This window comes from Thermobia domestica, chromosome 2 (genome assembly GCF_964235325.1).
Source record: "Thermobia domestica chromosome 2, izTheDome1.hap1.1, whole genome shotgun sequence".
Lineage (NCBI taxonomy): Eukaryota > Metazoa > Arthropoda > Insecta > Zygentoma > Lepismatidae > Thermobia > Thermobia domestica.
In genome coordinates, this window is record NC_137455.1 from 309,514,568 (window position 1) to 309,530,166 (window position 15,599).

The 15,599-nt window shown below is 35.4% G+C and overlaps 1 protein-coding gene across 1 annotated transcript in view; it reads left to right on the top strand.

The window, feature by feature from the left end:
* The window catches only part of LOC145679480 (endoglucanase A-like), a 29,691-nt gene extending 27,142 nt beyond the window's left edge, over window positions 1-2,549 (top strand). Inside the window, exons 8-9 of the mRNA XM_081750059.1 lie at window positions 727-866; window positions 2,324-2,549. Of these exons, the coding sequence (XP_081606185.1) occupies window positions 727-866; window positions 2,324-2,549 (366 nt within the window). The remainder of the gene's footprint in view (window positions 1-726; window positions 867-2,323) is intronic.
* The last annotated feature ends 13,050 nt before the right edge of the window (window positions 2,550-15,599 follow it).

Below are 15,599 nucleotides of genomic sequence, written 5' to 3' on the forward strand. Positions count from 1 at the left end.
GATGAAATTTGAACCATCACAATGCGTTCCAGCATTTTAATGCTTTCACTGCGGGTATCAAATCTAGGACCTTGTAGACCATAGACGTGTGCGCTAGTCAGTAGACCATAAAGTAATGTAATATATTGGAGTTGATGATTCGGTACCGGACCCTTCAAAATCTATTGCTTAAAGTGAGATCTAAAACATTATTCGGGTTTCACCCAAGACTTGATACACCAAATAGGAATTATATCCGAACCTAGCTATGAAGGGATATTCGGGTACAATAGTTGAATAGTCAAGAACGAACTTTGAAACAGTAGATAGAGAAAACGTTAAGCTACAATATGATATTACTTACACATCTTTAAATTCACACAATTTATTTCGAGACAATCGAGACAAGTCCGAGATAAAATTGACTACTGTAGTAGGAATCTACGTATTTTTAAGAATTTATATACTATCCCATATATATCTATGTGTGCATCTAGGAAATATGGGTTCAATTCTAGGTAATTAAATTGAAAATCTATTTGCAAATATATAGAACAATGTACTGCAAATTAATATTGTAGAAAAATGTCTTTTCCTATCTGTACAATACGTTTTTGCATCTAAAACTTTAAAGAATTCTTGCTTGCAAAATTGCAATCATTTGAATTTAGAGGGAAACAAATGTGTTTGACTTCATGTTAATTTTTACCTGTAGACACATGTATTTATATTGTATTTAAACTTTAGGTAGCCAATCTTGGAATAAGTCCAGATATTTACAGAGAATTTGCCAAGCAACAGATTGACTACGCTCTTGGTGATGCGGGACGAAGCTATGTTGTTGGATATGGAAATAATCCACCAACTCACTATCACCATAGACCAGCGTAAGTTAACAAGAGTTTCTTATGATTTTAATGTAATTTCATTCATGATTTAGGATTGGTTATCATTGAAATCTGCTATCTTCCTCCCTTAGCTATTCTAGAAAATATTTTTTGCGAGATTTCTAGTGGAGTTTTTTTGTCTTCCCTCAACGCTAACTCGATGTTTTGAACTGTATTGACATACAACTAAGGAATTATTTAACTGTTCTTTCACCAACGGGCACTTCTCCCAACGAAAGGGAGTATAGCTCTTTATTTTAAATAAAAACTGTACACTGTTATTAATGTTCCACGATTCCATTTTACTCGTAATAAAATGTAAAAGCTATGTATGCCGTCTTCATAGAGTCTTTCAATTTCATTTTTTGGATAATCATGAAGTGAGAAGCACCGGACATGCAGTACATCAAACGAAGACTTGAAAAAAAGATTTGTATTATTTGATACGGCACATATTTTCACTTTTTATAATTATGTATTATTATTATTATTATTATTATTATTATTATTATTATTATTATTATTATTATTATTATTATTATTATTATTATTATTATTATTAAAACCATTGAGTACAGGGAGTATACCAAGCGCCTTTCCCTAAGAAGATTTTGACTACAAACATGGCAAAAAATTATCCACAGTGATAATATGATACAAGTTGCCCCATATGAGGCAAGTGTAATAAATAATTATATATTCATATGTGTATATAAATGAAAGTGTAAATGATGTCTAAATGAATACTTATGAATGTGTATCTTTTTGTGAAGTGGCCAATGACGTAAGTAGGACAAGAATGAGAGCTAAGTATACGATATGATCTAAATTCGTTGGACATTCAATATGTATGTTGTTTGTAAGAGGTCTGTACTAAGTTATACCATACCTACATATTATTGTAAATCATTATTGTTGTGGAACAATATTCGAGTTGGACTATTGAGAAAAAATAAATCAAATCTAAACCGAATAGATTTTCGAATAATACACATAACAGAGGCACAAATCACCAAGATGTGTTAAAACAAACATCCCCGGTATAAATTCCTAGGATTTCGAGTTTTTACTTAAAGAAAAACGACTCTTGTTTTGTCATCGGTTCCGTGATGTACAACAGTTCCTTCAATAAGCACATCGTAATCCTTGTTATTAACTAGAGCTACAGAAGTATTTTACAGCCAGCCTTCAATATTCTCTTTAATCATACCGTATTTCGAAAATGGTACAAAATTTAGCAGGGCAAACGTTGTCACTTCACTATTTAAATCCTTGTATTACACAATGCGTGAATAATATTTGAGAGTTTCATCTGCATATTGAATTACCTTTGTTATTAATTGTAAAGTATTAAATAATAATAATAATAATAATAATAATAATAATAATAATAATAATAATAATAATAATAGTATACTATTAAATACTATTTCTATAACTTATTCTTTAATTTTCAGCTCATGTCCAGATCTCCCCAACCCTTGCGACACGAAACAACTTTGTAGCCCTGATCCCAATGGACATGTCCTTTATGGTGCTTTAGTTGGTGGTCCAAATGTGAACGATGAATATGAAGATGAAAGAAATGATTACGTCCATAATGAAGTAGCCTGCGTGTCTAATGCTGGGTTCTCAAATGCCCTCGCAAGCCTTGTTACTCTACAAAATAGTGGTCTTATTTGAGAATAGTATTTGTGAAACTATTCTGTTTACATGTAATAAAGTAAACTGTGTGTATTTTCAGAATAGCTTTCATTTCTTTTCAAAACTGTACTGACGTGGTTTAGTAGTTTGTCTAATCTGCCACAATCATTATCATTGTACTTTAATATTCTTACTATGTCCTAATCTTGTCAATAACACCATTGCTGAATAAATACAGAAATAGAAATTCAGTCTTATTAGATGTTTCAATTAAATTTGACCTCAAACACCATTTCTTATTTCATTTTATTTTGGTGTATTTTGTCTGCGTTAGTTTATGCATTATTTCTTCCAGTGAAACTTTCGGACTGAAACACTACCACAAGATACAGTAAAAATGAAGTATTACTTAAGATGTGGTAGGAGTGTTTTAAGAGACGCCCTAAACATACTTAGTAAATTGTTGAATGTTGAAAATTCATAATCACACAATAAAAATTTACAAACTTATTTTCTTCAATCGTTCCAGATTTGATATTTTCATAAATTTCAACGATTCATTGTTGAAAGTATGAACCCTCGTATGTTCAATTGTTTGTGATTTTGAGTTTTTGTTATAAATATGTTGAGAAAGCAATAACCCATGTTCTAGCAAATCCTCATACGTCACAAGACATCAATTACTGAGAAACAATCGATTGCAGCGTTTGTCTACATGTCGATTGTTGGCAATTTCCTGATACCTTGTATGACAGTGAGTTCAATGTATTATATGCATATGTGCTGTGATGAGAGCAGCCGTATCAGCATGTTTTTAAAGGATAAAACACCTTTTAGAAAGGTCTGAAATGTGAATATTGTGAATAGATATAATGACGTGTTTTTCGCCTCCTGAAAAACTAACAAATTGGACATACAAGGTATCACATCTTCAACGACGTATTTCGTAACTCATGTATGATAAGAATTTTTTTTTTATTTCTTCTCAAATACACAATGTAGTAAAATAATACATTGTGCATACAACAAATTATAATGCCATTGATATATATAACACTCATTGGACAACACGCTCTAAACAACAAAGATTAGCCTCAAAATTGAGAAATTTCTTCATGCATGAAATTTACAGCAAAAGCCTGTTTCAGTGCTCTCAGGATAACCAACTGTCATCTATTGGTTGAAGTGTTAGATGGAAACTGGGTTGCATTTGTCCAGTCGTTTGTGATAGCAGCAAAAATACTTGACGAAACCTAGTGGAGTTACAGCAGTTGGGGTGGGACTATTTTTACTGCTGACTGTACACACGCTGTATTTATACACATAACGCTTAAGCTCTTCCAAAGTGAATCTGCTCCAAGAAACGTTAGTCCACACACACACACACACAAAATGATCGTTTAAGGCACACTCTATTCCAAAAAGGATGATCGCATTGATTATGGCTGTTCTGAGCCGAAAGTTCAACTTCCAACTTTAAACTCGAACTTGTAGTATCGTCGGAAGAAGTAAGCGAAATACGTCAGGTTCGAGACCCCAACCGAACTTTCGCAATCGGGAAAAAATGTGCAGCTCTGTTTTCCTTCATTTAAGTATAATACATGTTGAAATGTTACGTGTAGAAAATGGAGCATTCATTGAAAAGTATGGTGTAATATTTCGAAAATATGTATAGGCCTACATATGAGCACGTGCTGGTTTGTCACCTTTGTTCATACGTAAAAGAACATCTCCAGTGAAATAAAAGGCAGAGAAAGTAGTTCCATAGTACAATGAAAAAGATAAAGAAAGAAAAAAAAACAAATTTTGCAACGGATATAAGCGTCATTGTCTTGGAAATTAACTTATATTTCTTCAGAAGTCCGGCAGGAGTTTTCACGTAAGCTGAGTATGAGACTTCTAATTGTAACGTCCGGAGTTTGATTCTCGCTTGGAACATACTTTTTTGTATGTAATGATATACAGAATTCTGTATTACTCAATGCATGAATAATTGTATAAAATAATTACATTAAAATAAATAAGTTCACACACACACACACACACACACACATATATATATATATATATATATATATATATATATATATATATATATATATATATATATATATATATATATAGCGAAAAAGAGAGAGAGACATAAATACTTTTTATGTTTAAAATATAACATTCCAGATTTGATGGGCAGGGGTGCCCACAAGGGGGGCTATGACGCAAACTGCGTCATTGAAATATTTGGGGGGGGTAAAATCTATATAAATATGATTGAGGGGGTGTAAAAATTAATCGAAAAGATTTTTTTTTCATGGAAGAACACCTATGGATAGACAACTGCGGGGGGTGCGTCATGGACATAAAGGGGGGTGGGCACCACTGTGATGGGTATTGACAAAAGATCGGTATATTATATTTGAATGATAAATGCAAATTTATAAAAACGTGTAGTGGTAATAGATAAGTGTGTGTGTTTTATTTGTTTGCAGCTATTTGTCATTACTGAATTACTTCTCAATGTTCTCATTATAACATAGGATAGTATAGCATATAGTTCTCACAGATAGTATTATAATCACTAAATATGAAACATTTGCATCTGTTGTTTATTTAACACTCGATCCTAAGCCCGAGTCAGATTCCGGTTACCTGTTTCTAAAACGCCGGAGCCCGAGTCAAACTCGTTTTTTTTTTTTTTTTTTTTACTAAATAGCCCTATGTAACTTCTTATGGGTTCCGGTCGGTTGTCGACCGCATTAAATACTTACTGAGACTCAGTTCTTGAAGAAATACTATTCACCTGACATCAAGCGAAGAGTAAATGAACTTTTACAGTTCATTGTTTTGATCAACTTTCTGCGTTTGATTGCAGCACGTTGGATAATATAGTGGAATATTTTGTTTCGAGAACTATTTAATTTTACAAAAGTTGTCTTGTTTGAAGTAACTAAAATGAAAATAGAAAAAAATTCAAAAAATTTAGAAGATTACAGTTTAGATCCCGTACGGAAGGTGTAATTGATTATTTCGATTTAGATCCTAATTTCGAAATTAAAGAAGCAGATGTGTACATGAGCAGACCCGTGCCGTGGAAAATCAGCGCCCGGGACCAGAGCATACGACGCCCCCCACCCCCGCACATATGATTGAAGTCGACAGACCAGCCAGGAAGCGCTGCAATGGTAGGCGCGAAGCACAAGAAAATTTTCAAAAATAAACCCTGCTTTTCTTTGATTGTGAGCACTTTTTATTACTTTTTTCTTCCATTTTATATATATCTTTCCTCTTTTTCTCCCGAATTTTGTGCCCCTTACTTCAGCGCCCTGGGCCGTCGTCCCGCTCTTCCTCCCCCCTCCACGTTACGGTAATATACATGAGAACACCCATATAAAAATATTTGTACGAGGTCCATCCACAGTAATTTTTCCACGCGTTCCATAGCTAGGAAACCGTATGTAGCACACAGCGACTGCTTTGACGTGAGAGAGTAAGGTCCTAGCATGACGCATGCGGCAGCGAAGCTTTCCTAATGCTCTCAGAAGCGTCGTGGTAGTTGTTGAAAATGGAACTGGTTTCTATTCCAGCTTCCGCCGCGTGTGAAGTGTGAGCAGTTATGAAGTTTTTGAATGCAGAGGGCATAGCGCCGATTGCAATCCATTTTAGTTGTGCCAGGCAGTGTTACCATATCTACTGATTTTACAGGAGATCTCCTGCTTTTTCTATGTTCTACTGATCTACTGCGAAAGAAAACGAAAAGTGAACAATCTCCTGCTTTTTCCTTACTTCGAGAAGTTGAAGATTATTAATATCGAATTTTCAAGGTTTCTTCACATAAAAAGATGAAATTTCTCTGTTATAATACACAAAGTTCTGTAGAGCATATAGTTATAGAGCTTTACTGTATATATGAATGCAAAGAATACAACTCTACGTCATCTTCTATAAGATTCGTCTATATTCTGACTTTCTGTAAGATTTACAAGTAAGTGTTGTTTAGATTGGGACTTCGGTTGGAAGAGTGGCTTAGATCATTTCTCCACGATCGTCAGCAAGAAATAGTCTTACGCCACGATCACGTCTGACTGTACCATATAGCTACGTTATCGTTACGTTCATGAAAAGACATTTTCCCACTCCACTTTGCTGTTTCACTACGTTTTACTTCACACACGTGTGTATGAAATAATATTAATATAAATCGGGATTTTCCCTTTTATTTGCTCAACGTAGTTCATCGGAAATGAATTCCGGACTGCTTGTTTTGACTACTGTCCCCTTAAGAATGGCAAATTTTATTGTCCCCCCCGGATTTACATTCAAACGTCACAACTGTATATGTCTACTGCTTTCTCCTGTTTTTTACCTTCGAATCTCCTGCTTTTCCAACTGATTGATCTGGCAACATTGGTGCCAGGTCTATGGACCTAACGTCATGAGCAAGCAGATGGTGCGTTGCTGGTGTAGACAATTTGAAGCAGGACGCTAAAATGTGAGGAGCGCAGTGGGAGGTCAACCGTCATCACAGACGGCGTTGTGAGCCATGTTCGGGAAAGCATCACACAGAATCGACGGAACTCAGCAGTCAGTTCCCGCAGATTATCTGCTCCTTATTACACACCATTGTCACTGCTTGCACTTTCCCACGCAGAGAGTATTATTTTTCTATTGTTAAAATTTTTTTCGGTTGTTTAAAAGGTACGTATTTGAAATAGCAGTGTGGCGAACTACCCCTTCTTACATCACCAAATTATATATTTATAATAAAATCTAGTCCAAGAACTTGTGTGCTGTGCTTTAAGTGCGTCTATTATTAGTAAGCAATGTGCTATATATTTTTAAAAGGCCTAAAAACCCCAGGATAGTGGAATAAACAAGGTCAGAATAACCCAGGATCGAAAGTGTTAACTCACTGCTAAAGTTGTGCGTTATTATACGCGTATACACACTGTATTTGTCTAATGCATGATCACAGTTATGCAGAGTAAAATGCACTATTTATTGCATAATTTGAATAAAGCGGTTTCTCCTACTCTTTTGAAATTACCATTTGTCCTCACACTTTAAGCGAGAGACTGAAACATAGGTAATTCTATTTTGTTAAATACTTCCAACCTGACGTTTTGTGATATATCTCGTATAAGAATCGGTGTTGGTCGAATAAGATTCAATATCATTGATTCATTGATTAAATTTCCGAATTCCAGAATGTCGAAATTTCGGAATTTTTCAAATGTAGAAAGTGAAAATTTCACAATCCAAAATATGAAACATGACATAAAAAATTGACAGAGTTGTAGGAAAGAAAATGTGTAAATCCATGCTTTCGCAAATTGAGTAAAGCAAGTAAATTTGAATATTTTTATAGCCTATTGTTCTTGAAGTGTATTCAAACAATTGCTACATTAAGATTCCGGGCTTTTGGAATATCCGAATTCTAGTACAACAGATATGAGTATCGTTGTAATCTATCACCGGAAATTCAAAGTCACGTTCTTCAGAATTAGGCTATAAATATTCATGTTAGTTAACTTATAGAGCGTGAGAGTTCCAATCTTCAGACGAATTTTTCTTGATTAGTAATTGTGCACTAAAATACTATACAAGGAGGGGTTGCTACGGAAAATTTTATCAGAAAAATGTAGGTAGTCCTAAAAAGGTCTCTTTTGGGAATTTGGGTGGTGGCACTAATATAGTGTCCAAGACCCTTTGCATTTATTACATGTTCCTTTTTTTTGGGCGACAAATCTATTAGATGGTCAACAAGTCTATCCCCTTTCCTACTTCCAGCCATGCCTCGGAAACAAGACCCTACATGTAATCCGAGTTCTTGGTGTATCTGCCTCAGGGAAACTGTTCTTTAGAGTATATCTCCCCACATATTTTTCATGGGATTGAGGTCTGCTTCATGACGCAGCCAGTTAATTAAATCAATCTTAGATTGGCCTGCGAATCGTTCCTGAACCGCATGGAAAGTGTGTATTGGTGACTGCCCTTCTTGTAAGTGAATGAGGCTGGGTACTCGCAATGATGTCACCGTGATGTTACTTATGATATAATACTGAGTACTGTCCTTAAATGCTATGTAGTTGTCTTACACTGCGACTGAAAATTTAATCCCAACATGAAATAGATACATGACCACTGCGATTGCAAGCAGACACATATCCAGGATCACGTAGAATTCCCTTCGGACGATACACAAAACAGCAGCTTCCATGCAATCTTGTGAATACGGATTCATCTGAAAAAAAACCTACGTTTTCTCAGTTGCAATCCACATTCGCGTGTGCAAATACGAGACGTTAAATTTTGTGTTCATCGGAGAGTTTTTTCTTCAGGCTGCAACACAGCTACGTAACCCAGAATGATGAAACCTTTGTACGCTGTCTACGTACAAGCTGGAAAGTGGGGAGCTTACCATAGCTGTCTAGACGTTCGTAGTGGGTCTAAATAAGCTTCGTTTACTAATCTTTCATTTTCCGCCTCAGTAGACACGTCAGAACGATAAGGAGATCGTAAATTGCTAGTCTGACCTATAATACCGTATCAATTGGCTGTAATGGCCGGGATACTTATTGGTTTGCATGTTACAGTTGCAGCACAGCCCTCCACTTCCTACAAAGGAATTACAGTTGAACGTCTGTCCACAACTAGCAATGGTCTGAGCTGTGAGCAGCAAGAAATAAGTAACAGCTAGTAATTGGCATGCGATTGGTTACTTGCAGGACACGCATCTTGTGCAGAACGATTTGGTTAACATTTAAGAAACGAATCTTACAATGCCGCAAGGAATATAATAACAATAGCAGTAGTTTTCATAAATCAATTTTCATACATAAGAAAAGCTGTTTTAACAAAGTGGACTGTTATACTGCATTTACAAGTATAAACATATGCATTCTAACTTATACATTTAATCTTAGATAAAGCATCCAAAAGCTTGTTCTGTTACGAAAACAAAGGGTAAAAAGCAATACCATTCCTTACGCAAGAAGTGAGCTTCTTTTGTTATTACTAACCTAAACTAATCTAATCTTCCTTATTTAAAATCTATAATATATAATAAAATGGTTCACTTAGCGTTACTTAATCTGGTGGTGTTTTAAAATGATAAATCTTGGCCTCATTTCTTTGGTTGTAAAAATCAGTGCCGTGCCGTGGAAAATCAGCGCCCGGGGCGAGAGTATTCGACGGCGCCCCCATACACATATTCCAACTAATTTTTCCTTTCTTTTGTCCCTTTTTCTCCAGATTTTTCGCCCCTCTAACTTCGGCGCCCAGGGCCGTCGCCCGCTCCCTCCCCCACGGCACGGTCCTGGTAAAAATAACTCATTGTTAAAGCCTTTCCTTTCTAAAATAACACCACAGGAACATACGTTCGAGTACTGGTTCGGTTAAGTACTTTATCCTGCTAGTCAATAAGACAATAATAACTGCTCTTCGTTCGATGACAAAACTATAGAATTGGCAAGCAAGCAACCTAGCTGTCTTAGACATGTCTTCAAACTGAGTATGTTCTTGGAAAAGCTTCAAAAAGATATAGAATGGTGAAGAATAAGAATCACTGAATAATACTTTCAGACACCACTGGCGTTAATTACCGCCCTTCTGATGCTTATAAATATAATTATATGCTGACAAATGGTTCTAGGTCAATACTGCACAAACAATAACAGCGATAGACAAAAACAGCGCAGCAAATACCGCGTGGACGAAAACCGAGCATGCAAATACAGCGTGGGCAAACACCGCGCAAGGAAAAAAAAACCGCACATGCAAGTACCGCGTGGACAAAATCCACGCATGCAAATAACGCGTGGACAAAAGCCGCGAAAGGCAAAAACAACACATGCAAATACCGCGTGAAAAAACAACGCAGTAACAAAAACCGCGCAAGGTAAAAACAACGCATGCAAATACCGCGTGGACAAAAACCGCGCAAGGACAAAAACAGCGCATGCAAATACCGATGAACAAAAACCGCGTAAGGAAAAAACAGCGCATGCAATTACAGCGTGGACGAAAACCGCATTGCCATAATATGCACAGGTAATGAAAGGTGGGACAATGGCAGAAGGAGTTTAGACTGCGTTTGACACACTTCCCGCCAATGCACTTGATTGGTTTATAAAGTATTTCCTGCTAGCACTCACATGAACGTTTTAATCCAATAGACGTCTTATTGGTTTTGTCGTGTAGGTGACGTTAGTTTTCAGCCAGCCCGTCAAATGAAGTTTTTATCCTTGCGCGGTTTTTGTTCATGCGCTGTTTTTGTGCTTGCGCGGTTTTTGCCCATACGCTGTTTTTGTCCTTATATATATTTAACTGAGAAGAGTGCCTGCCAATTATGCAACCTGAACCACAGTAAAGACATTTTGGTTGTCAAACTTAAGATACTTCTATATGAAAATTATTATATAATTTGTTCAATTATGATACATTGTAAGCATAAAGATATTACGTACTGTATATTACGCTCTTGTAAATAGTATACTTATATATGGTATATTAATTTGGGATGCTGCTTACCCTACTCATTTAAAGCCTTTGATGGTTTAAGAAAATAATATTGTAAGAATATATTTAAAACAAGGACTGAAGTAGACTAGATTAGGGTTGCCACACGTCCCGGTTTTCCAATTAATTTTCCCGATCCCAATAAACTTTACTAAACAGACAACCAGGAGTTTGAATTTCACATCCATTCTTTCGTCCTATTAGTTGTCGAGCTTCCAGAGGGGGAAAATGGATTTTTAAAAATATTCAAGAGAGATCATATGTTATGGCAATAATTTCTTGAATATTACTTTCAATAGAAAAAAGAATGTATTTTTTCTGGTGACAGGCTTTAACTACCAGTTATTTTATACTTCAATTACCAGCGAAGAACCGCTTTATTGCTGGAACTTTAGTAAACAATGGAAATACCTACAGCTCTCAGTCGCTGCTTGTTAACCGCATTTAAATTATTTCGTCCTGTCTGCTGTCTTCTGAGGTATAATTTTACAACAGTGACGACGCCAACTTTAATTTCTTACGGGGCAAAGGAGAGACAGAGACATTTTTGAGGGGCGGCTATTTTTGCATACAAAAAATGCTAGTTTTATGTTTCACTTAAGTTACAGTGCAACGTGTATTATATTATTGTTTTCATATTATATAATTATAAATTTAATTTATTTTAAATAAAATTTACAATTTGCAAATAAGGTAATATCTACATATAAAATATTCGATTCTGGGTGTGAAAATATTGACATTTGAACCAGGGAGGGATTAAGGAGGGATCAGGCTTCCACTCTGATCAAAATTTCAACTGGCTATACTGAAAGAATCATGAAGATACAATCGTCATCGTAAAATAAAATATGACCAAAAATATGAAACATATTCCCTTAACTTCCCTACTGTACACTCATCTAAAAATTATGTCGCATGTCTATAAAAGCTTTGTAGGAATATAATTTGATAACGCATTCGCTCGGTATTTCTTACAATGTTAGTATGTGTATAATCGGAAAATACATGTATATGACAAATTTCGTCAAAAGAGCAGTAAATAAGAACAATAAAACGAAAATAGAACTTTCTTGTCAATAGTAATCGCCTGAAGCAGACAACGAATTTCCCAGTGCCGCCTGACACACTATGCCGGAAGACACAGGGAGGATACGAGAAATCGAGCATCTTGAACCGTCCACCCATGGTCTTTTACGACCTCCATTTTAGGGGTGTATTTGTTCCCTTTTATGAGCACTTTTTAGGGGTGGACTCATTCCCTTTTATGAGCACTTTTTTAGGGGTGAACTCGTTCCCTTTTATGAGCACTTTTTCAACCCCTATTTTAACATAGCAGAACCCTTAATTGAACATAACGCAGTATGGTTCTTTAATCAGACAGAGACTACGAAACATAGCGAAGATTAAAGGGGTGAACTCGTTTCCTTTTATGAGCATATTTTCCATCCCCTATTTTAACATAACGAATATAGCAGAGAATATGAAAGATAACAGTAGAGCGGAGAATACATAAGATTCATTCCCTTTTATGATCACTTTTTTCCACCCCATAGCAGAGACTACGAACACATAGCAGGGGTGTATTCTTTCCCTTTTATGAGCACTTTTTAAGGGGGTGTACTCGTTCTCTTTTATGAGCATATTTTCCAACCCCTATTTTAACATAGCAGAAATTACATAAGACTACGAACACATAGCAGGGGTGTATTCAACCCCTATTTTAAGACGAACACAAATAGCAGGGCTGTTCAACCCCTATTTTAACTTAGTCTATTTTACGGGTGAATTCATTTCCCTTTATAAGCACATTTTAGGGGTGGACTCGTTCTCTTTGATGACCACCTTTTTACCACCCCTATTTTAACATAGCAAAAGGGGTGTATTTCTTCCAACCCCTACTTTAACTTAACATAGCAGAGAATTCGTTCCACCCCTATTTAAACATAGCAAAAGGGGTGAAACCGGCAATGGCGGAGTTAAAAGGTTTTTTAGCATTGACCTTTATCTTCGATGGTCAATACTTTTGGGTTTTGAAAACCGTATACCCCTAGCTGTACCAGTGAGCGAACAATTGTCGATTATTTGAAATTTTGGCCCACTCCTGTCGTGGCAATGTTAAATTTGGCTACGTCGAAATCCAGGAGTGATATTGTCTTATGTTGGGACTAGCGCTGTTGGTAATTATAAATCAGCCCAACAGATGGCAGTAAAATACAGACAGAAAATAATGGTTGATAGTTTTTGCTTATAGATGGCATTGCCGGCAGATAGGAGAAAAGAATGATTGATTAATAATTCTGCTAAATATCTTTTTATTCAGAGATTTTTTTGTCTTTCCAATTGTGGCGCAATTGGTAAAGGCAGCAATCTAAAGAACAGAAATTCGGTCGATAATGTAGATTCGAATCCTGTTCGGAGCCGTAATAATTTATAACTTTGGCCGGGTTATAAAGGATTACATCTACATAGATTGTTGAATAAAAAAAACTCTGTCTCTCATTTGGGAGATGAAGATCTCCAATGCCGTGCCATGGCAGGGGGTTTCAGTGTCATAGTTGCAACCTGGCCCCCAGGCAATCATCTCCCAGTTATGAGAGATAGCGAGAGGAGTTTTGCAAAAATTTACAATAATTAATTAGAAAAAAAGACATTTTATTATAGTATAGTTACAAAAATAAGTGACAGAGAGAGCGGCTTTGATTCATTAGAAATGCTATAAACAGTGAACGTTAAGAATAATAGCTTATTAGAAAAAACACTACTTGGCGTTCTACAGTTGGAAGTCCCAATTTGATTCATTAGAAATGCTATAAACAGTGAACGTTAAGAATAATAGCTTATTAGAAAAAACACTACTTGGTGTTCTATAGTTGGAAGCCCCAAACATTACTTGGTGATCTACAGCGCTAAGAAAAAACAGTGTTTGATATTCTATAGTTGGAAGAGTTAACATTAACGATAAAATATGGATTCAAAGCAACAATGTGGTATGTGTAACAATTGGATTACAAAGACAAATTATGGCAGACATGTGAAACGTCATTCATTATCATCATCAAGTAATATTGTGAAAAGACAAAAAAACTAATCAGGGGGTAAAGACTGCAAAGCGTACCCTTAGAACTTATATTTTACCAGATGAAAATACTGAATATTATTTATGTGACACACCAACGTTTTTAAAGCGTATTAAGCCGCAATGTGAATCAATTATAAAAGAAGCTTTGAGTATTGATCATTTAGTTAAAGTCAATTGCAGTTTAACCACAAGATTTATACAACCTTCATCACCAGATGTTATAACAAGTTTTCCTGTTGTATCCGGATATCAAGTAATCCAACCGGTTGATGATATCAGCAAAAAACTGGATGAAATATTCCAGGACTTATGTCACTTTCGAGAGGAAAGATGTATTCAGAAATCAGGCTGGAGTCTATGTTCTCAGCCGGAACATAAATTAAAAATTGATAATGATAAATATATTCCATTGAGAGCATCAAGTTATATAGATTCGCCAGATTGGATTAAAGCTAAAAAATGCGTACTTAATATAAAAATAATGATAATCATTGTTTTGTATGGTGTGTATTGGCAGCGTTACATCCACTTTCACGACAAAATCATCCTGATCGTGTGTCTTGCTATGTTCAATATCAAAATGAACTCAAAGGTATATTTGAAGGTATAGAGTTTCCTATTGCATTAAAAGATATTGATAAGTTTGAGAAACAATATTATGAGCATACTCAAAAGACTATTTCGGTAAACGTATATGGATGTGACAATAATATTTATCCATTACGTGTAAGTGATGTTAGCGAACAATGTGATTTACATATTGATCTGTTATACTTGACTCACGAAGATGGTCGAAAACATTATTGTTTAATTCGAGATTTTCACGTTTAGTTCATAGTCAATTAACGCGTCATATGCATAAACCATATATCTGTCGACGATGTTTTCAATTCTTCAATACACAAATTAAATTAGATAATCATTTGGAGCTATGTACAAAGCATCACGAATCGAAATGCCTAATTTTGGTGAAATACTTAAATTTAATAAATTTGTGACCACTTTAAAATTGGATGCAATAATTATAGCAGATTTTGAAAACATTTTGAAACCAATTAGCGGTTCTGATAATAATCCTGATATATCATATAGCCGTCCTATTCAGCATCATGAGCCTTGCAGTTTTGCTTAGAAAGTGTGCTGGAGTGATAATACACCAACGAAACCTGTACTTTACAGACGAAAAAAAGACGATGATCGATCTGCATCCGATGAATTTTTGTTTCGCATAGAAAATGAATTATATAATATTATTTAACGGATTCACGATAAAAAAAGAAATGGATGTATTGACATTTGAAGAAGAGGAAATGTATAAGAAAACCACTGAATGTTCTCTATGTTGTAAGGAATTTACATATGAAAATTGTAAAGTTAAACACCACAGTCACCTGACAGGTAAATATATTAGTTCTTTATGTAATAATTGCAACTTACAAGTAAAACGGCAACATAATTTCGTGCCTATATTCTTTCACAATTTATCAGGATAT